This window comes from Oncorhynchus nerka, linkage group LG20, assembly GCF_034236695.1.
Source record: "Oncorhynchus nerka isolate Pitt River linkage group LG20, Oner_Uvic_2.0, whole genome shotgun sequence".
Lineage (NCBI taxonomy): Eukaryota > Metazoa > Chordata > Actinopteri > Salmoniformes > Salmonidae > Oncorhynchus > Oncorhynchus nerka.
In genome coordinates, this window is record NC_088415.1 from 80325261 (window position 1) to 80351898 (window position 26638).

General features: G+C 42.2%; 1 protein-coding gene across 5 annotated transcripts in view; it reads left to right on the plus strand.

Moving 5' to 3' along the window:
• Positions 1–3647: 3647 nt before the first annotated feature.
• The window catches only part of LOC115103201 (glycogen debranching enzyme-like), a 30980-nt gene continuing 7989 nt past the window's right edge, over positions 3648–26638 (plus strand). Inside the window, exons 1-26 of one of the 5 annotated variants that reach the window (XM_029623962.2) lie at positions 3648–3749; positions 4457–4616; positions 6278–6488; positions 6694–6863; positions 7473–7676; positions 8952–9133; positions 9917–10028; positions 10628–10754; positions 10891–10993; positions 11101–11198; positions 11527–11666; positions 12225–12412; positions 13520–13643; positions 13944–14107; positions 14516–14617; positions 16457–16612; positions 16914–17064; positions 17275–17399; positions 17892–18004; positions 19856–19990; positions 21785–21915; positions 22476–22612; positions 22908–23041; positions 23609–23784; positions 24114–24216; positions 24925–25150. In XM_029623962.2, the coding sequence (XP_029479822.1) occupies positions 4532–4616; positions 6278–6488; positions 6694–6863; positions 7473–7676; positions 8952–9133; positions 9917–10028; positions 10628–10754; positions 10891–10993; positions 11101–11198; positions 11527–11666; positions 12225–12412; positions 13520–13643; positions 13944–14107; positions 14516–14617; positions 16457–16612; positions 16914–17064; positions 17275–17399; positions 17892–18004; positions 19856–19990; positions 21785–21915; positions 22476–22612; positions 22908–23041; positions 23609–23784; positions 24114–24216; positions 24925–25150 (3597 nt within the window). In that variant the 5' untranslated portion in view covers positions 3648–3749; positions 4457–4531. The other 4 variants (XM_029623963.2, XM_029623961.2, XM_029623960.2 and 1 more) reach the window with 4 other exon arrangements.

A 26638-nucleotide genomic window follows, 5' to 3' on the forward strand; every position in this document is an offset into this window, starting at 1 on the left:
TGATGTCAAGCAAAGAGGCACTGAGTTTGAAGGTAGGCTTTTGAAATACATCCACAGGTACACCTCCAATTGACTCGAATGATGTCAATTAGCCTATCAGAAGCTTCTAAAGCCATTACATCATTATCTGGCATTTTCCAAGCTATTTAAAGGCACAGTCAACTTGGTGTATGTAAACTTCTGGTCCACTGGAATTGTGATACAGTGAATTATAAGTGAAATATTCTGTTGGTAAACAATTGTTAGAAAAATTACTTGTGTCATGCACAAGGTAGATGTCTTAACCGACTTGCCAAAACTATAGTTTGTGAACTTCTTATGGCTGCAGGGGCAGTGTTGAGTACATTGGATGAAAGGTGCCCAGAGAAACGGCCTGTTCCTCAGTCCCAGTTGCCAATATATGCATATTATTATTAGTTTTGGATAGAAAACACTGAAGTTTCTAAAACTGTTTGAATGATGTCTGTGAGTATAACAGAACTCATATGGCAGGCAGAAACCTGAGAAAAAATCCAAACGGGAAGTGAGAAATCTGAGGTTGGTCGATTTTCAACCCAGCCCCTATTGAATTCACATTGGGATATGAATGAAGTTGCACTTCCTAGGGCTTCCACTAGATGTCAACCGTCTTTAGAAACTTGAATGAGGCTTCTACTGTGTTGTGGAGCTGAATGAGCCAGGTGTCTGGCAGAGAGCCAAGGGCTGGTCATGCGCAATTCACATGATAGCGACCTGCGTTCCATGGCTTCTCTACACACAAAGGAATTCTCCGGTTGGAACTTTATTGAAGATTTATGATAAACACACCCTAAAAATTGATTTGACACTTAGTTTGAAAAGTTTCTTCGACCTGTAATATAACTTTTTGAAGTTTTTGTCCGACGTTCGGATGGACCTGTACGAGCGTTTGGATTTGTATACCTAAGCCCTAACAAAAGGAGCTACTTGGTCATAAATAATGGACATTATCGAACAAATCAAGCATTTATTGTGGAACTAGGATTCCTGAGAGTGCATTCTGATGAAGATCATCAAAGGTAAGGGAATATTTATAATCTGATTTCTGTTGACTCCAACATGGCGGATAATTTTTTTTATTTTCTGAGCGCCGTCTCAGATTATTGCATGGTTTGCTTTTTCCGTAAAGTTTTTTTGAAATCTGACACAGCGGTTGCATTAAGGAGAGGTATATCTATAATTCCAAGTGTATAACTTGTATTTTTCATCTACATTTATGATGAGTATTTCTGTTGAATTGATGTGGCTATGTAAAATCACTGGATGTTTTTGGAACTAGTGAACGTAACGTGCCAATGTAAACTCAGATTGTTTTTATAGAAATATGAACTTACAAAACATACATGTATTGTGTAACATGAAGTCCTATGAGTTTCATCTGATGAAGATCATCAAAGGTTAGTGATTCATTTTATCTCTATGTGTTTTTTGTGACTCCTCTCTTTGGCTGGAAAAATGGCTGGGTTTTTCTGTGAGTTGGTGGTCACCTAACATAATCGTTTGTGGTGCTTTCGCTGTAAAGGCTATTTGAAATCGGACACTGTGGTGGGATTAACAACAAGATTACCTTTAAAACGGTATAAAATACATGTATGTTTGAGGAATTTTAATTATGAGATTACTGTTTTGAATTTGGCGCCCTGCACTTTCACTGGCTGTTGTCATAGCTGTTTAAAGGCACAGTCAACTTAGTGTATGTAAACTTCTGGTCCACTGGAATTGTGATACAGTGAATAATAAGTGAAATAATCTGTCTGTAAACAATTGTTGGAAAAATTACTTGTGTCAAGCACAAAGTAGATGTCCTAACCGACTTGCCAAAACTATAGTTTGTTAACAAGGAATTTGTGGAGTGGTTGAAAAACTAGTTTTAATGACTGTATGTAAACTTACGACTTCAACTATACATCTTTATCAGATAATGACACAGGGCTCGTTTGAATGGTGAGGCTAAAACAACCGACTGCAGACAAAAGTCAAGGAGAGTAGTCGGTGAGAGGTGCATCTCCGACAGTTGAAAGTCAGACACTGATGTGGTTTTCCAACAGCAAGGCTCGGTGCAACATGGCAGTGTTGCAGTTGTTTATTCAAGTTTTTCTTTGTAATGTCGAGAAACACTTCAACCCCCATATCACACAGTGACATACTAAAATATGTGTTCAATGTACAGTCAATGAGACAGCCTCAAATAACACATTCATTTGTATGTATCCACTATACATGAATCTCTGCAACGTTTGTTTCAGTCATGTCTTTGGTTATGTTTGGGTGTCAAACAAAAACACCCTAATGATTGGTTGACAATAGAGCCTTCCACAATTCAGTCAATAGCTGCAGGATGAAGTTGATGCAGTTGACATATTGGCGGAAGTCGGGACAATTTCCAACCCCATAATGCAACACATTTTGAAAGGAGGTGACTGACTTGAAAAAAGTGATCCATTCCAACGTGCCCACAGTCAACGTGCCCAAAAGTCAAATTGGAAATGTTCTTGTAGTTGTGAAATGAGCTGCAGAAAATAATACATATATACCACATGATTAAATAGAAAACACAGTAATATTGGGCGTGTTAGAGTGGATGACTTTTGTCAATTTGGTGACAATCAGTGGTCAAAGAGTTATGTGGATAAAAATTGACCAAACTTGCGCCTACATGAAGACTGCATGAAATTGACAAAAACCATTTGATCAAAGGTCATTCAGTTTTGACTGCAGTGGACTGCAAATTTCGGAAGTTGCTCTTCACCAACTTCCTCCTGCAGCCATCACGTGCATTGTGGGAAGCTGGATTGTCAACCAATCATTAGGGTGTTTTTGTTTGACCCATGCGAACGTTACCAAAGACGTTACCAAAGATTTAATCAGGAACCAAGGGGATATGTACAATTGAATGTAATATTTGAGGCTCTCTCTCACCAATTGATACTACAATATACATCGGTGGAGGCTGCTGAGGGGAGGATGGCTCATAATAATGGCTGGAATGGAGTATAATGGAGTGAATGTAATGGTATCAAACATGGTTTCATGTGTTTGATACCATTACATTCACTCCATTTCAGCCATCATTATGAGCTGTCCTGCCCTCAGCAGTCTCCATTGATATACACACATATATTTTCAGTTTGTGATATGGGGGTTGGAGACTTGTTTATTTCGACATTATAAAGAATCTTTTTTATAAACAATGGCAACACTGCCATGTTGCACTGAGCCTTGCTGTTGGAAAACCATCTCCCCGACTTCACACCTTGGATTTCGTCTACAGCCACGTCTTCTCGGACTGCTTTCACCTTACTACTCCATCGAGAACGTTCTTTAAAGCGCGTGAACTCTATTGAGTTCTGCAGTGCAGTCATGTTTCCTACATGTTACCTAACACACGTCCTCTTCCTGTAGAAGCAGCGCAATCCTGTTCGCGGTTCTATATTGTATCGTTACTTATTTAATAAATTATATTGCAACATTTGGTGTTTCAGTCGAATGGTGCGCTGTAATAAGGCCATAATGTTGCCAAACAGGTAAGATTTGTATTGCACCTGTCTACAAGAAAGTATGATAATACAGCTTTCTTATATTCGTAAATGTACGGTAGTCGGGTTAAAGAAATCGACACGCCCCCCTGCTCAGATGCCAAGCCTATTCTTCAATACAGGAAAAATACCGATACTTTGTATTTTTGCAAATGACATGAAAGCAACTTTTCACGATGCGTTGAGTATTTAAAGGTTGGTGTTACAGGTGCATAACTTTTTATTTTCGATAGTTTGTAAGCTACGCATAATGTTTCAACAGAATTTTGTGTACAGTTTTCGCATCTTGCAGATTCAGGTTTTGTAGTTGTCTGCTTGGTCCTTATACTTTAGTGAGTGGCCGACAGACTGGACACGGTAGATCGAGTATTTAATAGTCTGGTTGGCCTTTTAAGCGACTGAATTCTGGACCTTATCCAGAATGAGTTATGATTTAAATATGGACACTCATGCGCTGCGCAATTTCAAGTGGGCGTTTGTTGACAGTGCGTGTTGGTGATGTGCGCATTGTGGACGCGAGGAGCCGTGGGATACAACTGAACAACTGAAAAAGATTCAAAATTAGGTCTGCCGAATTTAGTTGATAATGGACAGGATTTAAACAGGACAATTGGCTAGCTACATGGTTTCCAATTCTGGATAAAAGTCTGCCTGCCAATTGCGTCAAGTGACAGCTCCACTTCTAAGAACTTCACCTTTTGTAGTGACTATTATCACATTCCAAATGCATTGATCTTTAAGAACTGGATCCAGTTGTCCAATTTCAACCACACCATTCAGCTGTCACAACGTGTCAACAATATTATGTTAGAAACTGCAATAGGCTGCTAAAATGTAACTATTTTTAGACAGCTGAAATATGTTGTTGATGGCTGGTGACATATTACATTTTTTTTCAACAGGAGGTTCTCGGAAAAAGAAAATCCAAATCATCATCCCCTGTACAGTAAAGGACGACCTATATAGGCAAAGTCAAAATGTCCCTCCAGACAAAACAAGTCAGAGTCCAGGTCCTCAACGATATGGAACAGCTGGGAAGGACACTCTTCCGCCTGGACCAAGGTACCTGGACATTATTTCCCTTTTTATGCATGACTTAGGCCACCATGGTATTGATGAATTGAGAATGAGAATAACGTTACAGTTAAGGTGGTATTTAAACATGAGACGTAGAAATATTTGCTAGTGTGCTGTTTCTATAGATAGCCCATGGGGAGTATGGTTGCAGGCATACACAGGCATGTCCCTCCCTGTATTGTTGCATTGCAGTTTTTGAACATTTTGTTATTTTGTAGTAATTTTTTTGTTGTTCTTGTGAGGTGAGAGTGTTGCCTTATTTTAGTTTAATATAGACCAAATTATTGCATGAATTCAGAAATCTGTTGGTCATCCAAGATTTCCAGTATACAAATGCATCAACGTTTTCTAGATAACACTGACGTTATACATAATCCCTAATAGCCTCATCCCAGCCATTATTAATTTTAATTCAGTGATATCTGGTAACATGATACTATTATGAGACAAAGCCAACATAGTTTTCGTCCTTAAGAAGAGATTCTGGTTTAGATGATTCAAATAATCTTGTTCATTGCCTAAATTATATTCATAAACCACAAGTACAGTTGTAGAGCAACAACAGGAAATAGTGGAGATCCAGTATCACTCCACTTCTCCAGTTGAGCAACTGCAGCGTTGCAGTCTCAACCATTACATTTACATTTTACATTTAAGTCATTTAGCAGACGCTCTTATCCAGAGCGACTTACAGATTGGTGCGTTCACCTTATGACATCCAGTGGAACAGCCACTTTACAATAGTGCATCTAAATCTTTTAAGGGGGGGGGGGGTGAGAAGGATTACTTTATCCTATCCTAGGTATTCCTTAAAGAGGAATACCTTGATAAGGCAGCTGCTGCTGAGCTTATCAGCAGAATCTATTTTCAGAGATCAGACAACTCATTGTTATTCCTATATCTATCAATAACTTATAGTCTAGGGCAGGGATGGGCAACTTTAAAGGGGTGGGGGCCACAAAAAAATCTGAACTCATCGCGGGAGGGGGCCGCAGTGGCTCTCGGGTCTGCGTACCTACCCACATTCATACCCACACATGCAGTCAGAGCCGGCCCTAGCCTTTTGGGGGCCCTAAGTGAAGTATTTTGTTGCCCCCCCTCCCCTCTTGACAGTGGAGAAAAGAACTTGAAGTATTAGAGTTAATTTCTGAAATTGTACATAGTTTGCCCTGGGACAGAGAGATTTGGAAATGTTCTAAGTAATTTCATGGAATTCTACTTGTTTTGCCATGGTGGTGGCGAGAAAAATGTGCTGCCCATCCCTGGTCTATGGCAACTAGACTTTAAGGGGTGGTTTAGCGGATTAAGGGGTGGTTTACACAGATTAAGCCAAGTACTAGACTGAAAATCAAGCTCAATGTAGAGTTGAAGATTATTTGTAGTCCGGGACTAGGCAAAATATGTGTCTGGGAAACTGGTCCCAAATTTGTTAGCTGGTTCATTAATAGCAATGTGTAAAATCTCCTTTCTTGCATTTTTTGGAGAATGAGTAGCAAATGTTGGTTGAAACGGATTGTAATCCGTTAGTGGTGCATTCAAAAGCATGGCGAAAGGGGGGACGTAACATGATCCATGTGCCTTGCAGCATACAATCATAGAAATGTATTGTATGCTCAGGCCTGTTTGTACTATATGTTTCTTCTAAGGCTTTGAGCTCCAGTTCCGTCTGGGCCCTACTCTCCAGGGAAAACATGTGCATGTGCACACTAACTACCCTGCTCCGGGCAAACACTTTGACCGTCACACCTTCCAGGCCCTGGCCTGGCACAACCCCATGGGAAGAGAGGACGACTCTGACAAGTTTTGCACCCTAGACCTACAGATCGCTGGATCATACCAATACTACTTTGGTCACGGGTGAGAGTTAAGCACTATTGTAATAGAGACCAGTATTCATATTGCATTTCTACATGAGCCACAACATCACTGAGCAACTATAGCTTCGTGTTGTATGTTCAAGTTGGACCATTGTCCAGATTGTCTTCATATAATCATTTATTGTCCTTATACAATGCTTGATATCACCACTATAAGTAAATATTCTACATGTTTTCACCCCCAGCCATGAGGAGAAGTCAGGCGGTGGCTACATAGTGGTGGACCCAGTGCTGCGTGCCGGGGCTGACAACCACCACGTCCATCTGGACTGTATCACCATCCAGACCTACCTGTCCAAATGCCTGGGACACCTGGATGACTGGCCAGCCAGACTGAGGGTGGCCAAGGAGTCTGGTGAGAGAGAAGGGTGACGTCTTTATGCCAGCCTGCTTTTACCTGTACATCTCTTCCATCCTTGTCCTGGAGGGCTGTCTAGTCTGTGTAGGGCTTTAATTGTTCCAACCCAGGACTAGAGTACCTGATTCAACTAGTCATCAACTAAATTAGCTGTACAGTATTAGGTGTGTTATGCCTGCAGTTTTCCTGGATCAAGAGCAAAGAATAGTCTTGTAAGTCCGTCGTCTCACCAGGAAGTTTGAATCCCATTTAACAGGTTTGGCAGAATTAGTTTTAGGTCACCTACGGACACCAGTTCAGTTCATGGTTCCAAGTCAATGTTTACACTACATTTTCATCTTGTCATTTTGCAATATCCCAGGCTTGTCCTCACTTGACAATAGAAAGAGGGTTAGTTTAATCATTAACAAGCTGGTTCCAAAACACATACTGTATGTAGTAGTAATAACTGTACATGCATTAAAGTGAAATGGAAAGCATAGCTGTCATGCCATGCGAGGACGCCATTCCCTGAGTTTTTCATATGAAACTTAATCAACTTAGTAAACTGAGAACATTTAGCTCTAATGCTTGGATATTAACAAATTCATTTTGTTTGTTTCACAGGCTACAACATGATCCACTTCACCCCACTCCAGACTCTAGGGATATCCAGGTCCTGCTACTCTCTAGCTGACCAACTAAGCCTGAACCCAGAGTTTTCACCACCGGGAAAGAACTACACCTGGACAGAAGTGGGAGAGTTGGTGCAGAAACTGAAGAAAGAGTGGAATATGATCTGTATCACTGACGTGGTCTACAATCACACAGGTGTGTAGGTGGGACGTGGGGTGAACGTGTGCCTATGCGAGTGTGTGTCTCCGTCTGTTTGGTTGAAGGGTCATTGCAACAGCTGCATATTAGGTTAGAGATGTTGCTTCACAGTCAGTAACTGTGAGGCCATACCTAAAGAGCAGTTCCTCTCAAAGTCCTGAGAACAAGTACCAGCATTGTCAAAGAGCCAGGCAGGTCTCACAATTCATAGTTTAACAGTCTTATATCATCAAATAACCTCTACATCTACAACATTTTTAAAGTCCCACTCTAGCCAATGTTTGCATACTGCATGTCTCTTACTGAATGTAGACTAGGGAAAGGTCACTAGGAAAAGGCCACAGTCTCTAAAATAATGACGAGTCATGGTCCTCGAGTCTAGTGCGAGCTTTAAAGATGAGTGGCGTGTTAAAAATACCCTCCCTAGATAATTCTGCACCACTTGGTCATGGCTGCTGGTGAACCCAGTCTGTGTGTGTGTAGCCCTGCAGCCCAGCTGTTACATAACAGAATCTATGTGACTAGCATGCTAAGCTAAAAGAGAGAATGCTTTCGCTGACTCAAGCTCCTATTGATTAGATGTGTTTTGAATGGAACCTGTGTCAAAGTGGCTCCTTGCCATTGGTTCAGCGCTGGTTTCTTTTGTCTTCAGTGTTTGAGTGTGGTGTTTGCTTGGAGGTAGTTGAGTTGTTTTTCTATTGTCTACTAGTTTCTATTCAGGGCAGTTGTATCCTTTATGGTTTGCAAGTGTCTGTAATAAGGTTCAGTGTACTGTAGGTAGCCTGCTTCAGAAACCTAGGTAAGGCTTGGAGAGGATGAGGTCTTGAGAGCAGCACTCTATGGCCAAGACCCAGTATTGTGAAAGGTCAGATGGTCAGAGAAACCTTATCTCCATGGCAGCTTAAAGGCCATGTGCTGACTGATGTCCAGAAACCTGCTGAACTCTATGATCTGTGGTCAGTGTATTATCTGGGAAATAACCTAGATCAAAAGTGAACATTTTCAGTGTTTTACATAAAAACAACATTTTTCATGCAAAAAAAAGTCTCTAGGGTTTACTCGAGTGCAGAGATACTACCGCTGCCATTTTGGTCATGTGCCCAACGATTATCCTACCACTGATAGAAGGTTAGTTCTCAGGGAGTGTCTGCATAGAATCAATGAACCTTCATTCCCCACTGTAATATTCCTTGACAAAGGCCTCAATGTCCTCCATAACTGAGGATTTCAGTGTGGTAACTGTTGCTATGTGTGCTTTCCCTGCCTGTGCAGCCGCCAACAGCCCGTGGATCAAGGAGCATCCTGAGTGTGGTTACAACCTGGTCAACTCCCCCCACCTGAGGTCAGCCTGGGTGCTGGACCGGGCCATATGGCACATGACCTGCAACATGGCTGACGCTAAGTACGCTGCTATGGGCCTCCCCGCCCAGGTCCAAAACGAGGGGCACCTCAATGTGAGTGTCTGAGGTTTACTTTCTCAGCTAGGATTGTGAAATTCCAACCTTTCCAAAATTCCCATGTTTAAAAAAAAAAAAAATCCCGGTTGGAGGATTATTGGAATCAGGAGGGAATAAGCAGGAGGGAATCCTCAAACTGGGAACTTAAAGGCACAGTGCAGTCAAACATTTGATATTTCTGTGTTTTATATATATTTCCACACTGAGGTTGGAATAAAATAGTGAAAAGATGATAATCCCCTTTTAGTGTAAGAGCTGTTTGAAGAGACTGTCTGGAATTTCAGCATGTTTTGGTGAGATGGAGTTTTGGCCTGCCTGGTGACATCACCATGGAGTAAATTTGTCAATAGACCAATAAGAAAGAGTTACAAATCTCTCTACCAATAACATATAGTTTTCAGTTTCCCCCTCTCCACTCAGAACACTCCCAGACAGTCCTAGCAAAATTCTTACTTGAGAAATTGCTATTCTAACAAGCTATTTCTTTTTTTTACCATTTTAATGAAAAGAACCACAGTAAGGTGCCTAATTGTTATCCAGAAATGATTTGATAATGAGATAAAAATGGCTGCATTGGACCTTTAAAGAAAGCTTACTTAATTTTTGTACCCTGGCAAAAGCACTATAATGGTGGTCTAGAGTTTTTCCTGGTCATGTCAGATGTGGTCAGGAAAAACTCCAGGGCCTTATACATAACACCTCGTTCGGTTTGTCTTAATGAAATTGTGAGCTCCTTTTGTGAAGACCTAAACCTTTATTTGTTTATTTTACCTCTCTAAGGCGATCCGCAGTGTTTTGTGGGAGCATGTGTTCCCCAAGGTCAAGCTGTGGGAATTCTTCCAGGTCAAAATCGAGTGCACTGTGGAGGAGTTCAGGACCCTGCTCACAGAAGGTGGGAGCATTCAACTGAGCACTGTACAGCACTGTCTTTATCTTTCTGTTCATGACATCTCCTGTGTCATTATAATAAATTGTGTGTATTCACAAGGAAGCAAGCAGGCCAAAACGTTGAGAGACCTACCTACTTCCATGAACTTGTCCAATAACAAACTCTCGTTTTCATTGCAGAATGTTTAATACGGTTTGCTATGGTGTGCACTAATGAATACACCTTTGATTTATAAACACCTTATGTCAGACTGTTGTTCAAAAGAGTAACCATCTCCTCTTCTTATGAGCTCCACCTGTCCAAACAGTGACCATGTATGGATTCGCATGAGAAGTAGAGCCAAGTCACAGTCAAACAGGCACCTACCTCCACCTCAGTTTGTCCATGTCTGATGTGAAACAAATGACTCCATAAAAAATAAACATCATATAAATGAGGAGAAATTGCAAAAGTGTTGTTGATTTATCATTATCCAATGTTCCTTTTTTGACAGCTATAATTTCTCAGTCAGAGAAATTGTGATTTGGTATTGAGGATATGCTTGAATGTGTTGGTATTGATGAAGTCATTTATATGTTGTGGTATTATGTGATTGGACTCAGGAGCAAAACCAGACCAGAAGAAGACTGAGGGTAAACAGGGACTTAAGATCATCCAGGACCCCAAGTTCAGGCGGTTCGGAAATAAAGTGGACATGGACTCTGCTCTGGAGACCTTTGTGCCTCACAGGTTTGTGTGTGTGTGTGTTGAAACGATGATCATGACTTAACATCAGTTCATTGAGTAGATTCTCTTGAATGAATCGATCCCCAAATCTAAAGCCAAGTCTCATCCTGCACATTGTCGATTCTTTGTCCCTGTCCAGCCGCAGTCCTCAAGCCATTCTGGAGGCCTGTAACTGGCTGTGGGGGAGATTGGAGGAGATCAATAAAGAGCAGTACCAGCAGATGTTACAGCACCAGGAGCAGGTAGGGCACACTCCCGCCACCCCCAGCAGTAGCTCTGGTATGTACCATACATGTTTCTGGGTAATGAAGTCCGTCCATCTTTGTTCTGCTTATTTTTTTCCAAACAGGCTGCTAACTGCATCGTGGGAAATGTAGTTTATGAGCGCCTGGCTGACCACGGGCCCAAGCTGGGCCCCGTCACCAGGAAAGACCCTATTGTTACCAGGTATGCTGTGTGTGCTGACTGTATGTAGATTTTAAAAGGCTTGATTAATGATTTTACTTCACTCACATTAATATAAAAACAGATTCAGAAACAAGGTCTACAGTATTAGGACTGTAATGTTAAAGAAGGAGATTCACTTTATTTCCTGGCATTGAAAAAATGGGGAGTTCCATCTGTGACATCAGCGATTATATCATGCTAAGCTTATTTTAACAGGAGTGCCTTCCTTAGAGCCGAAGCAGTCATGCACATCTAAATACAATTTGGATCATTTGTTTACACATCTCATTCTGGATCCAAATAAATAAATGCGTTTGTATGTTGACAGATACTTCACCTTCCCATTCGAGGAGAAAAGCCTGGAGGAAGACCTGCTAATGATGGACCAGCCAGACAAGGCCCGTCACTTCCTGGCTCACAACGGCTGGGTGATGGGAGATGACCCTCTTAGGAACTTTGCTGAGCCAGGTCCATACTTTTTATTTTACATTCATTCATTCCTGCCCATTGTGCCGGCTGGCACTTAGGCAGCAACAAAATAATCTTCACTTCTGACGATCTTCGGCTGTTTCTCCACTGTTCCCCAGCTCTGGGGATGTTGGAGCTCTCAGTCAATTGTTTTAAATTATAATAATTCAAACGTGTGCTTTTATCTAGAACAACTTGCAATAAGCGCATTCAGCTAAGGAAGATAACGTTATGCACACTTTTTTCTTCAGGGCAAAGACCAGCGTCTCTCTATGGGTCAATGACATGCAAACAGTGTAGAGATGCGTGATCAAGTCACTCTGATTAAGAACAACTCTTATATTACCAAACATATTTAGCCTAAGTGATAGAGATGAATATAAAGATACATTTTTAGTTCAGACTCTATACACAAAAAGCTGGAAATTGTGATGCTGGTTCTGTGGTAACCTGATCATTCCACAAGGGGGAGCCAGTGTGATGTAAATATAATTCCCAGTGTTACTAAAGGCCAAGTCTGAGAATTGAAAGAAAACAAATGCCTCTCCATCTTTCCAGGCTCCAACGTGTACATCAGGAGAGAGTTGATCTGCTGGGGCGACAGTGTCAAACTTCGCTACGGCAACAAGCCCGAGGACTGTCCCTACCTGTGGGCCCACATGCAGAAGTACACAGAGATCACGGCCAAGCACTTCGCTGGGGTCCGCCTGGACAACTGTCACTCCACCCCTCTGCATGTCGCTGAGGTACTGTACACAATTCCATTCAGTCTGAGCCATTGAGTTTGTTATTACACTCCATGTAGGCCATGCGATCTATGAAACCCATAACGTTACTGTATGGCCAATTAATACGATTCAGGTATCTTCCAAGATAATTGATACAGTTGATGTATGAGTAAAGTTAGTGATAATTCACTGTAAAGTGACAAAACAATGTCATTACTGAAACCACTCTCCTTCCGTAGCACATGCTGTCTGCAGCCAGGGCGATCAGGCCCAACCTGTATGTAATCGCTGAGCTCTTTACGGGCAGCGAGCTGATTGACAATGTGTTTGTTAACCGCCTGGGGATAACCAGTCTTGTCAGAGGTACTGGACGTTGACATGTAGTAGATACAGCACTGGAGTGGTGGGGGTTAAATCCCAGGTTACACTTTATTTGACGTATCTGGTGTTTACTAGACATTCAATTGAAAATGTTTATTTAAATGACATAATTGCATTTTGGTGTCTTTGAGATTAATTGAAAAACAGATATATTTGTAACATCTGGTACCAGTGTCTTCAAAGCAAATACCAGAAAGTATCGTTGGTTACAACATCATTTTTGAGTAAACACCAAATACCATCTTAGGACTGTAAAATAAAGTGTTACCTGAAACGTTTTGTTTTGGCATGACACTAAATCTAGTCTCTGTTTTTGTCTCTTTCTGTGTGTCTCTCTTGTCTCTAATATCTCCCATTTACAATCCTCATTTCATCATTCCTATACCTCACTTTACATACTATCTCACTCTCTGCTAAACATTTTTGCATTAAACATATCACCTTTCTTTTACTTCCTGGTCTAAACACCTCATTGACCTTTTGACCTTTATCATTGGCGTCCTCCTCACCCCTTTATCGGTTCCCTTCTCATATTTCTGTCTCTTTGTTTGGTTTGTGTTTGGTGTTTGGCTTGTTTTCTTTTGAACCTTGAACCCCCTCTTCCATACTAACCTGCTTTCCTGCTTAGCTTCGCCGTACCTCCCTACATTTCGACTTCTTCTCCCTCTCCTTCCTCTACCCTCTACCCCCACCCTCTCTGTGCTTTAACACAACGTTGACTGACCTGTGGATGTGGACATGTAGTACATGTTGGACGTGGCTCGTGTGTTGAGGCCCAGTCTGTACGTGGTGGCTGAGCTGTTCACGGGCAGCGAGGACCTGGACAATGTCTTTGTGACTAAGCTAGGCATTACCTCGCTCATCAGAGGTAGGATTGCACACCACTAGCTTGGTCCCAGAATGGTTTGTGCCGTCTTGCCAACTCCTTTGGTTATTGTCATTAATAACCATAGGAGTTGGTAAGACACCACAAACAGATCTGAGACCAGGTTAACGCATCACTGCATCTGTGAATGAAACATTGTACCAACGGGCGTCCTCAATTGCTGTATGTTGACACCATTGTGCATGTTGACACCATTGTATGTGATTGAAAAGACTACAAACTAATAGAGTGGTGTAACTGTGAACCCCTCCCTCCCTCTCCCTCCCTTCCTGGCCCCTCCAGAGGCAATGAGTGCAGGGGACAGTCACGAGGAGGGCAGGCTTGTGTACCGGTACGGTGGGGAGCCTGTCGGGGCCTTCGTCCAGCCCAGCCTCCGCCCCCTGGTGCCCAGCATCGCCCACGCCATGTTCCTGGACGTCACCCACGACAACGAGTGCCCCATCCAGGTACTTTATTCTTAGCCTATCCTTGACTTCCGCTATTCAGGTACATCACAGTGTTATAGTGGCCATTGCTGTTTCATTGCTGTAAATAAAATATCTAGGCACTATTTCAATATGCACAATAGCTGGCATACTGCTGCTTAGAATGAAGCAATTATATTGTCCATGCATTCTAAGTGGTATGCTATTGTGTGCATTGCAGGAAAATTCTCCTGCAACAAGGTGATCTGTTGAGAGCCTGGTTGATTTCAATATGAACTTTTGGTTTAATTCCAGCACAATATGAAACTCCAGTGAGGTGTGTGTGCTGTTTCCATGTTTACTCTCTGGGAACATTTCCCCTAGTGGCAGAAAAGAGACAACCACAAACCTTGGTGTGTGTCAATTCCTTTGTTGTTGTCTATGTTCCAGCTCCGCTCTTCGTATGACTCGCTCCCCAGTTCTGCCATCGTCTCAATGGCCTGCTGTTGCTCTGGCAGCACCAGGGGATATGATGAGATGGTGCCTCACCAGGTAACTCTCACACCTTTTCTTGGTCATAACAGTATAATGACTTTTAGACAGATATTTGTATATCTTAAAAGCATATACACCACTATAGCGTCACAATATCTTAAATCACTAAGTATAAAGCCAAGGAGTTTAGAATGATGGTAGCTAGTTACCCCTGGTATCATATGTAGAATTTCAGGAAAGGAGATTTATAACTGCAACATTTCTCTCCGGCCCATAGGAACATTTGTAGAATTGCAGGAAATTATGTTTAAAACTGCAAAATGTTCTCTACTCCAATAAGAGGGGTGTGAATATTTTTTATTTTATTTACATTTTTTAATCTTTATTTAAGGCAAGTCAGTTAAGAACAAATTCTTATTTACAATGACGGCCTAAGAAGGGGGGCAGAACAACATATTTTTACCTTGTCAGCTCGGGGATTCGATCTTACAACCTTTCGGTTACTAGTCCAAGGCTCTAACCACTAGGCTACCTGCTGGTTACTAGTCCAACGCTCTAACCACTAGGCTACCTGCTGTTTACTAGTCCAACGCTCTAACCACTAGGCTACCTGCTGGTTACTAGTCCAACGCTCTAACCACTAGGCTACCTGCTGGTTACTAGTCCAACGCTCTAACCACTAGGCTACCTGCTGGTTACTAGTCCAACGCTCTAACCACTAGGCTACCTGCTGGTTACTAGTCCAACGCTCTAACCACTAGGCTACCTGCTGGTTACTAGTCCAACGCTCTAACCACTAGGCTACCTGCTGGTTACTAGTCCAACGCTCTAACCACTAGGTTACCTGCTGGTTACTAGTCCAACGCTCTAACCACTAGGCTACCTGCTGGTTACTAGTCCAACGCTCTAACCACTAGGCTACCTGCTGGTTACTAGCCCAACGCTCTAACCACTAGGCTACCTGCTGGTTACTAGCCCAACGCTCTAACCACTAGGCTACCTGCTGGTTACTAGTCCAACGCTCTAACCACTATGCTACCTGCTGGTTACTAGTCCAACGCTCTAACCACTAGGCTACCTGCTGGTTACTAGTCCAACGCTCTAACCACTAGGCTACCTGCTGGTTACTAGTCCAACGCTCTAACCACTAGGTTACCTGCTGGTTACCAGTCCAACGCTCTAACCACTAGGCTACCTGCTGGTTACCAGTCCAACGCTCTAACCACTAGGCTACCTGCTGGTTACCAGTCCAACGCTCTAACCACTAGGCTACCTGCTGGTTACTAGTCCAACGCTCTAACCACTAGGCTACCTGCTGGTTACTAGTCCAACGCTCTAACCACTAGGCTACCTGCTGGTTACTAGTCCAATGCTCTAACCACTAGGCTACCTGCTGGTTACTAGTCCAACGCTATAACCACTAGGTTACCTGCTGTGGGGGTTTGTTACTATGCTGATTAAATGACAATATCCATCTGGACCTTTGCCATCTAGGAAATTTGTGTGACTGGACCTTCTCAAATAGTACTTGAGCACCGCTGCCTGGACTAGACTCTTTAGTGACCATCTCTCCTGCCTGTACCAGACTCTTTAGTGACCATCTCCCCTGCCTGGACCAGACTCTTTAGTGACCATCTCTCCTGCCTGTACCAGACTCTTTAGTGACCATCTCCCCTGCCTGGACCAGACTCTTTAGTGACCATCTCTCCTGCCTGGACCAGACTCTTTAGTGACCATCTCTCCTGCCTGGACCAGACTCTTTAGTGACCATCTCTCCTGCCTGGACTAGACTCTTTAGTGACCATCTCTCCTGCCTGGACCAGACTCTTTAGTGACCATCTCTCCTGCCTGGACTAGACTCTTTAGTGACCATCTCTCCTGCCTGTCTGCCTGTAGATCTCAGTGGTCAAGGAGGAGCGTTTCTACCCCAAGTGGAACCCTGAAGCCAAGGCCTCGTCACCCGGGGAGGTCAACTTGAAGACGGGTATCATCGCTGGCAAGCTGGCCCTCAACAAAATGCACCAAGAACTGGCTTCCAAGGGCTTCAACCAGGTGGGTGTGTGGGGGAATGGGTGTTCGTCTGACTCAATCTCAAACCAATTTCTTGCCCATATCCATAGGCCTTTGAATGGGTATTGGCAACATGGTGAATGGTAATTGTAGACTGGATTAAATAGATATGACATAGCAGTTACTCCTATTTAGTCCTTTGAGATGTGAAGAGGAGTCGATAATAACCAAAGGATCATTTTGTCCCTACAGTATTCAGGTCAGTATGTGTGTGTGAATGTGGAAATGTATTTGCCTGATAAAAGTTGTTTGTAACACTGCTTGTCCCCTGGCCCTCTCCTAGGTGTACGTTGACCAGGTGGACGAGGACATTGTAGCGGTGACACGTCACTGTCCCAGCACCCACCAGTCTGTGGTGGCCGTGTGTCGCACTGCCTTCCATAACCCCAAACACCACCAGTACAGGAAGGAGGTTCCCCCCATGTTTATCCCTGGTGTGATGCTTCACTGTTACCATAAACAAGACACTGCCCTCAGAATGGGCTATCTATAAAAATACAATACTTGAGTGGCCTATGTCATTCATCTTCAGAACTCTAGAATGTGCTGAAAATGGCAGCCATCTTAGAGGCACAGGAGAACACTACTGACCTGGATGCACCTACTATTTTAACACAATCCCCTTCATCTCTCTCTATCTCCAGGTAAAATTGAGGAGGTCATTCTGGAGGCGCGTATCATTGACCGGCAAGCCGGCACCTACAAGAAGTGCGAGAAGTACATCAACGGCATGCCGGAGTACACCGTGGAGATTAAGGAGCACATCCAGGTGACGTGACGCTGGGAATGTGGGTAATAATGAGTTGTTTAGGCCTCCTGTCACAATGGGCTTGAGCAGTAAAGATCGCCTTGTGACAAATATTTCCTCTCAAACCAAACAAATCCATTTTCAGACTGGCTCTTGAAAAACAAGAAGCTTCAGTGGCATCTGGTTACATTTCTCAAGCTGGTATTGTGTCTGTATTCTGTCTGGAATGTTTGTCAGTTTCTGTTGAATGCCATTTAGTTTACAGTACATTTGTAAAATATTCAGACCCTTGACTTTTTCCACATTTTGTTACGTTACAGCCTTATTCTAAAATGTATGAACAATAAAATCCTCCTCAATCTACACACAATATTTGGTTATATAGACCAGCAAAAGCCATTTCATAATTGTCCTCAACTCTCCTCTCAATCGCCCATTGTGGACCTTCATACTGTTTTGTGTGGTAGTGAAACATTATTCACCCCTGGTCTTCTGTGTCCCCTGTCACCCCAGCTGAAAGATAGTGGTGTTGTAAAACACGCAGGCGTGACGTCTAAGGGCAGCAGTGAGTTTGTCCAGGAGATCATCTTCGAGCGCCTCACCCCTGGCAGCGTCATCGCTTTCAGGTCAGAGGTCATGATGAGCAGACCAATATATACACCCATTAAATAGAATTTCAAAGCATAGTCTATTGTAACACACACCAATGAAGGATATTCTCTGTCCAGTTTGGCCCCCTATTGTACACTGTTGTTTAGTCCCTATTGTCCACTCACAACTCACAGATAATACTGTTGACTCTGCACCCCTTCGATAGCTCAGTTGGTAGAGCGGAGGACTGTAGATAAAATAGCAGTGGTCCTTAGGTCGCTGGTTCAAATTCAGCTCGAAGGAAGAAACCTTTCCCTCTAGCTTTTGGCTGACCTTTCATGGCATAAATCCATGAATCTCTCCAGCCTTGAAGAGCCTGTACAGTATGTCTCCTAGCCTGACCCCAAATCGGTTAGGTCGGGGGATTGTGGATGCCAGGTCATCTGATGCAGCACTCATCACTCTCCTTCTTGGTAAAATAGCAATTACACAGCCTGGAGGTGTGTTGGATCATTGTCCTGTAGAAAAACAAATGATAGTCCCACTAAGCCCAAACCAGATGGGATGGCGTATCACTGCAGAATGCTGTGGTAGCCATGCTGGTTAAGTGTGTCTTGAATTCTAAGTGTGCCTTGCTCCCTTTGGTCTCAACAACGTAGACTTTGATCTGAAACCATTCTTGTGATTATTGTGAGTTTTGCCATTGTAATTGTTTGTAAGCTTGTGTAGTCTAAAATTAATCTATGATCGCATGCTATCCATTTGTTTTTTGTATGCTGTTCTTTGTATGCCATTTTAATATTTGAGAATTAACCAATGATATTAGGCCATACTTGGCCATGATTACGACACCTGTGTGTCTTTTGACACTATATAAACGAGTCACCCTGCACTGTTTGTGATTATACCCTGATGAAGCCAGCTTGCCTGTCGAAACTTTAAGTGTGAAATTCACATGCAGAGATCATACGCTCACCCACAGCATTTCACAAAAACATTGCGGTTGGAACCAAAAATCTCCAATTTGGACTCCAGACCAAAGGACAAATTTCCACCAGTCTAATGTCCATTTCTCGTGTTTGTAGGCCCAAGAAATTCTCTTCTTATTATTGGTGTCCTTTAGTAGTGGTTTCAATGCAGCAATTTGACCATGAAGGCCTGATCACTGCAGTTTCCTCTGAACAGTAGATGTTGAGATGTGTCTGTTACTTGAACTCTGTGAAGCATTTATTTGGGCTGCAATTTCTGAGGCTGGTAACTCTAATGAACTAATCCTCTGCAGCAGAGGTAACTCTGGGTCTTCCATTCCTGTGGCGGTCCTCATGAGAGCCAGTTTCATCATAGTGCTTGATGGTTTTTGCGACTGCACCTGAAGAAAGTTTCAAGTTCTTTATGTTCCGTATTGACTGACCTTCATGTCTTAAAGTAATGATGGACTGTCGTTTCTCTTTGCTTATTTGAGCTGTTCTTGCCATAATATGAACTTTGTCTTTTACCAAAAAGTGCTATCTTCTTCTGTAACCACCCTGACCTTGTCACAACACAACTGATTGGCTGGAACACATTAAGAAGGAAAGAAATTCCATAAATTCACTTTTAAGAAGGCACACCTGTTAATTTAAATGCATTCCAGGTGATTACCTCATGAAGCTTGGTTGAGAGAATGCCAAGAGTGTGCAAAGCTGTCATCAAGGCAAAAGGGTGGCTATTTGAAGAATCTCAAATATAACATATTTTTGATTGGTGTAAAACTTTTTTTTGGTTACTACATGATTCCATATGTGTTATTTCATAGTTTTGATGTCTTCACTATCAAAGAAAAACCCTTGAATGAGTAGGTGTTCCATAACTTTTGACTGGAGGTGTATATGTGTTTCCCTCACCAGGGTGAGTCTGGACCCTAAGGCTCAGGGGCTGGTGGGAGTCATCAGACATCACCTGATCCAATTCAGCCCCAAGTACAAGCGTGGCAGTCTGCCTGACCAGCACACACCAACCATACTGGAGATACCACTGGCACAGTGAGTATACATCACACAAAAACACACAAATGTACCTTTACACACACACACTGCATTGCAAACATATGCAGTGCATTCGGGAAAGTTATCAGGCTCCTTGACTTTTCCACATTTTGTTACATTACAGCCTTATTCTAAAATGGATTAAACAAAAACATTTCTGAGTCAATCTACACATAATAATGATAGCGAGAACAGGTTTTTAGACATTTTTGCAAATGTATTAAAAAGAAAATATGTAAATATCACATTTACAAAAGTATTCAGACCCTTTACTATGAGACTCGAAATTGAGCTCGGGTACATTGTGTTTCCATTGATCATCCTTGAGATGTTTCTAGAACTTGATTGGAGTCCACCTGTGGTACATTCAATTGATTGGACATGATTTGGAAAGGCACACACCTGTCTATGTAAGGTTCCACAGTTGACTGCACATGTCAGAGCAAAAACCAAGCCATGAGGTCAAAGGGGATTTGTCCGTGGAGATCCAAGACAGGATTGTGTTGAGGCACAGATCTGGGGAAGGGTACCAAAAAAGTTCTGCAGCAATGAAGGTCCGCAAGAACACCGTGGCCTCCATCATTCTTAAATGGAAGAAGTTTGGAGACTCTTCCTAGAGCTGGCTGCCTGACCAAACTGAGCAATCAGGGGGAGAATGGCCTTGGTCAGGGAGGTGACCAAGAGCCTGATGGTCACTCTGATAGAGTTCCTCGTATGGAGATGGAAGAAACTTCCAGAAGGCAACCATCTCTGTAGCACTCAACCAATCAGGCCTTTATGGTAGAGTGGCCAGACAGAAGCCACTCCTCAGTAAAAGTCACATGACATCCCGCTTGGAGTTTGCCAAAAGGAACATAAATTACTCTCAGACCATCAGAAACCAGATTCTCTAGTTTGATGAAACCAAGATTGAAACCTTTGGCCTGAATGCCAAGCGTCCCGTCTGGAGGAAACCTGGGACCATCCCTATGGTGAAGCATGGTGGTGGCAGCATCATGCTGTGGGGATGTTTTTCAGCGGCAGGGGCTGGGAGACTAGTCAGGATCGAGGGAAAGATGATGAGGGGAGTAAAGTACAGAGAGATGAAAACCTTCTCCAGAGCACTCAGGACCTCAGACTGGGGGCGAAGGTTCACCTTGCAATAGGACAACAAAATGGTTGTGCAGCGACGCTCCCCATCCAACCTTACAGAGCTTAAGGGGATCTGCAGAGAAGAATGGGAGAAACTCCCCAAATACAGATGTGCCAAGCTTGTAGTGTCATACCCATACTGGAGGCTGTAGTCGCTGCTTAAACAAAGTATTTTTTATTTCCCCTTTATTTCACCTTTATTTAACCAGGTAGGCCAGTTGAGAACAAGTTCTCATTTACAACTGCAACCTGTCATGGGTATAGGGTACTGAGTATAGGGTCTGAATACTTATGTAAATGTGATATTTCAGTTATTCCAAATCTGTTTTTATGGGGTATTGTGTGTAGATCGATGAGGGGAAAAAAACAATTTAATCAATTTCAGAATACGGCTTTAACGTAACAAAATGTGGAAAAACTGAAGGTCTGAATACTTTCCGAATTCACTCACCAAGTGTATTGGAAAAGCGTTACTATACCTTTCAAGCCATTGTAAGCGTATGTTTGATTTTTCCTGGTGGCTATATATTTGTATAGTGATGAATTGTGTCCATACAGTTTGTGTTGAAATACTGATCAGCAGGGCTCTGTCGTCTCCAGTTGTGCTCTCAGGTGGGTGTGTTCTAATGTTATGTGACTCCATCTTCTGTCCCCATTCAGGATCATGTCTAAGCTGACTCTGGGCGACATGAACATGCTGCTGTTCCGCTGTGACTCTGAGGAACAGGAGGACGGAGGAGGCTGCTACAACATCCCTTCCTGGACCAGCTTTAAGTACGGTGGCCTGCAAGGTACAGTAAAAAAGAATGTATTTAACCTTTATTTAACTAGGCAAGTCAGTTAAGAACTCATTCTTATTTACAATGATATCCTACTGTACCCCAGCCAAACCTGTACGATGCTGGGCCAAATGTGCCCTGCCCTATGGGACTCCCAATCACGGCTGGTTGTGATACAGCCTGGATTCCAACCAGGATGAGATGCAGTGCCTTAGACCGCTGCGCCACTCGGGAGCCCAATTTTGCCCCAGTGCACAGTGAGGTGGTCCAGTCAGCACCAGGATTGGGGTCAATTCCATTTAAATTCGGTCAATTCAGAGTAAATTGGAATTTTACAGTTTACTTCCTGAATTGACTGATTTAATCCTAACCCTGGTCAGCACACATTGTGGAAGTTGCCCCAACCACTGATCTGATACAGGGTCAGATATTTTTCCATCCCCCACAATGGTTAAGGTTAGGATTTGAGTTGGTTAGCTCATCCTAGAGCTGTGTCTACAAGCAGCTGTACACATATTGTTGAATGAAACTGGATTTAGACATTGAAAACGGGATTCATTGTGTTCATACAGGTCTTCTGTCAGTGATGGCGGACATTCGTCCCAAGAACGACCTGGGCCACCCGGTGTGTGACAACCTGAGACAGGGGGACTGGATGATCGACTACGTCAGTAACAGGCTGGTGTGCCACAGTGGCGCTCTCGGAGAGGTGAGAGGTTTGAGTGACAGTAAATTAAACTGAATGAATGAATCCCGTTTTGATTTTTTTATAGGCCTTATGATGGTAAGAAGTAGACAAACAAGATGGTCTGAACTTGACAATGATTATTGTAAATAGAAATTAATCCTACAACTCAGCCCAGCTAAGGTCTAAGACCTGAGTTTTAAATCAACCACTGTGGTAGCAGTATGATAATAGGAAGATGATTATCATCATTGTCACCATTTTCCGTTGTCATAATCTTTGAGTTTGGTGCTATCCAGATAACATGTGTTGTTTCCAGGTGGGGAAGTGGCTCAAGGCGATGTTCCATTATCTGAAGCACATCCCTCGCTATCTCATCCCCTGCTACTTTGATGCCATTTTAGTGGGAGTCTACACCACGGCTCTTGACACCACCTTCAACAAGATGTCCAGGTACAAATTTAGGATCTTAATTTGATCACCATGTTGCAGGAAATGTCCTCCACAGCAGGAAATGCAAACTTCTAGTGTATTCAAGGTTTTAAAAAGATTCTAAAGTTTGTAATTTACACTTACACATTTCAGACTTGAATTGTTCTAATTATGTAACAACCCCTACAAAAATCTCCATTAATTATAAGCCACACAATAATTCAGATTTCCTGAAGCTGTGAGAAACTGGTCAAATTAAAATCTTGCACCTGGATGTCTCACACAAACAACCCTATAACATTTATCTCATACCCAACATTCATTGAGGAAATGATGCAATAGAAGAATGGAATATTCTTAAATGATTAGATTTAGTGAGAATATTTGTATTAAAAAAGGACCTTTTAAGGGTATTTTATGCCGAAACCCAGAACCATACCATTAAATGTTTTTGACAATAACTTTTAACCTCTATCCTTTTTTACAACATATGTATTTTCTTGTGGCGTCTTCAGTTTTGTCCAGTAATGGTGCACAATATTTTTTTATGTAAAACCATGTTTTTTTTCTGGTTTCTGTCTCTTTCAGTTTCGTCCAGAACGGCTCGACCTTTGTCAAACTGCTAGCTCTGGGCTCGGTCCAGATGGGTGGTGTGGGGAATTTCCCGGCTCTGCCTCCCTTGTCCCTGGAACTACCCGACGTCCCCTACCGCCTCAACAAGGACACCGGCAAGAAGGAGCAGTGCTGCATCTCCCTGGCCGCAGGTCTGCTAGCAACAACCAATTTCTATTATATATTCTATTCTACTTCTGTAAACAGTAGTCGGATGCCAACCTAATAACCATAATTCTTCTCTGTTGAAATTCACGAAAGTGGTGTTTAAGTCTATTGTTGGTCAGCAAAATGGTCTATTGTAGTCAGTCGCTTGGTATTTGTAAGCTGACACAATTCTACAAGCTTCAGTCCAATCCAGTAGCTGTCAGCTGACAAAGTCCTATTTGTATCTCGGTACCGTTTTGAGAATTGGTGTTAGAATTTCAGCTGCATTTGAACGTCTTCTTCCTTTATTCATCTCTGCCTTCCTGTTTCACAGGTCTGCCTCACTTCTCCTCTGGAATCTTCCGCTGCTGGGGCCGAGACACCTTCATTGCTCTGCGTGGACTCATGCTGGTCACTGGTCGTCACCTGGAGGCTAGGTGTGTATTCTGTCTGTACTGTAGTAGTATCCTAATTGAACTTCTTAGCTATTAGAAAAGATATAACCAGTGGTGTAAAGTATTTAAGTGAAAATACTTTAGAGTACCACTTAAGTCGTTTTTTGAGGGTATCTGTACTTTACTATCGATGTTTTTGACAACTTTTACTTCACTACATTCTTCAAGAAATAATGTTATTTTTCCTGCATATATTTTCCCTGACACCCAAAAGTACTCGTTCCATTTTGAATGTTTAGAAGGACAGGAAAATTGTGAAATTCATGCACTTATCAAGAGAATATCCCTTGTCATCCCTACTGCATCTGATCTGACGGACTCACTAAACACACATGATGTTTGTAAATTCTGTCTGTGCCCGTGGCTATCCATAAATTTAAAAAAACAAGAAAGAAAATGATGGCGTCAGGTTTGCTTAATATAAGGAATTTAAAATGATTTATACTTTTTAATTTTAATACTTAAGTATCTTTTAGCAATTACATTTACTTTTGATACTTAAGTACATTTCAAACCAAATACTTTTAGACTTTTACTAAAGTAGTATTTTACTGGGTGATTTTCACTTGAGTCATTTTCTATTAAGGTGTCTTTTACTTTTTTTTAATGACAATTGGGTACTTTTTCCACCACTGGATATTACACTGGAGTACAGTTGATATATTCATTGAATGTCTCTTTTTCCTACAGAAACATCATCCTGGCATTTGCAGGCACCCTGAGACACGGTCTTATCCCCAACCTGTTGGGCGAGGGCATCTGTGCCCGCTTCAACTGCCGTGATGCCGTGTGGTGGTGGCTGCAGTGCATCCAGGACTACTGTACCTTGGTGCCCGAGGGCATTGCCATCCTCCGCTGCCCTGTGGTCAGGATGTACCCCCGTGACGACTCTGAGCCCCAGGTCTCTGGCACTCCGGTAGGTCATATCTATACATACACATTATGCATACACACACATCCCTCTCTCTCTCACACACACACACACCCACATGTACACATCAGACACGAACACACATGCATAAACACATACATACACTCTCCATCTATCTCTCTTTGTCACCCACACACACACACACACACACTCCATCTCTCTCTCTTTCCCACCCACACACTCTCACATGCACAAATATAGACACACATATCCATAAACACATACAGGTCCACACAAACATACAGTGCCTTCAGAAAGTAGTCTTACCCCTAGACTTATTCCACATTTTGTTGTTACTGCCTGAATTCAAAATTGATTGACATTTTTTTTTCTCTCAGCCATCTGCACATAATACCCCATAATGACAAAGTGAAAACATGTTTTTAGAAATTGTAGCTAATTTATTGAAAATGAAATATAGAAATATCTCATTTACATAAGTATTCACACCCCTGAGTCAATAGATTTTTGGGGGGTAGACGAGCTTTAGTATTGCAAATAGATAGTAACCTCTATCAATGTAATTATCTGCATCATTTTCAATCCCCCATATATTTTTTGTTAAATATTCTATTTGCTATATACAGTATTTTTCAATTGTGCTATGATGTTTCACGAAGGTTCTGAACCTTTCTATTCTCAAAGATTCTACAGATTGTAAATTAAAGATCAAATGTTTTGCTAAGAGTATTATTATATTATTGATCAATTGACTAGGAGTTTTCATATCACACAGCAGTGCTATTTGCAGTGCTATTTGAAAAAACTCAACATTTTTTGTGTATCAGTTCATTAACCATGTGCCATGGAATCGGTACATCGAAAATCTCTTTCCAACTGTTTTGCAGTCTGTATGGCACAGCTGTCATTTTTTGCGTCCTTAAATTAAACTTGTATACTTCTTTATTTATCACAATTTTCTTTAACCAGTTTTGTTTTTTAATCTAGGGCATTTTTGCGGAAATGCTGCAATTATATACTGAACAAAAATATAAACGCAACATGGTCCGAAGTTTCAGGAGCTGAAATAAAAGATCCCTGAAATGTTCAATATGCACAAGGGGCTTATTTCTCTCAAATTTTGTGCACAAATTTGTTTACATCCTTGTCAGTGAACAAGTACATTTATTTCGGGATATGAATACCTATTATGCCCACTTCACCGTCAGACCATTTTATTGGTAAACTACATGGTAATGTCAAATGTAAAAAAACAATTGTGATCCAATACGTAATATAGTACACTTAATTAGGTTGTAATCCAGAGGTTAGGGAAATGATTTAGATCCTCTGAGGCTGTGGACTGATCCAAATTGTGGATTTAAAAGAACATAACATGACTCATCAGCGTACAATGACACATTTGTATAAGCACCTTTGGCAGCGATTAAGTCTCAAAGTGCTTTCCGGCCTCCCGAGTGTCGCTGTGGTCTAAGGCACTGCATCGCAGTGCTAGCTGTGCCACTAGAGATT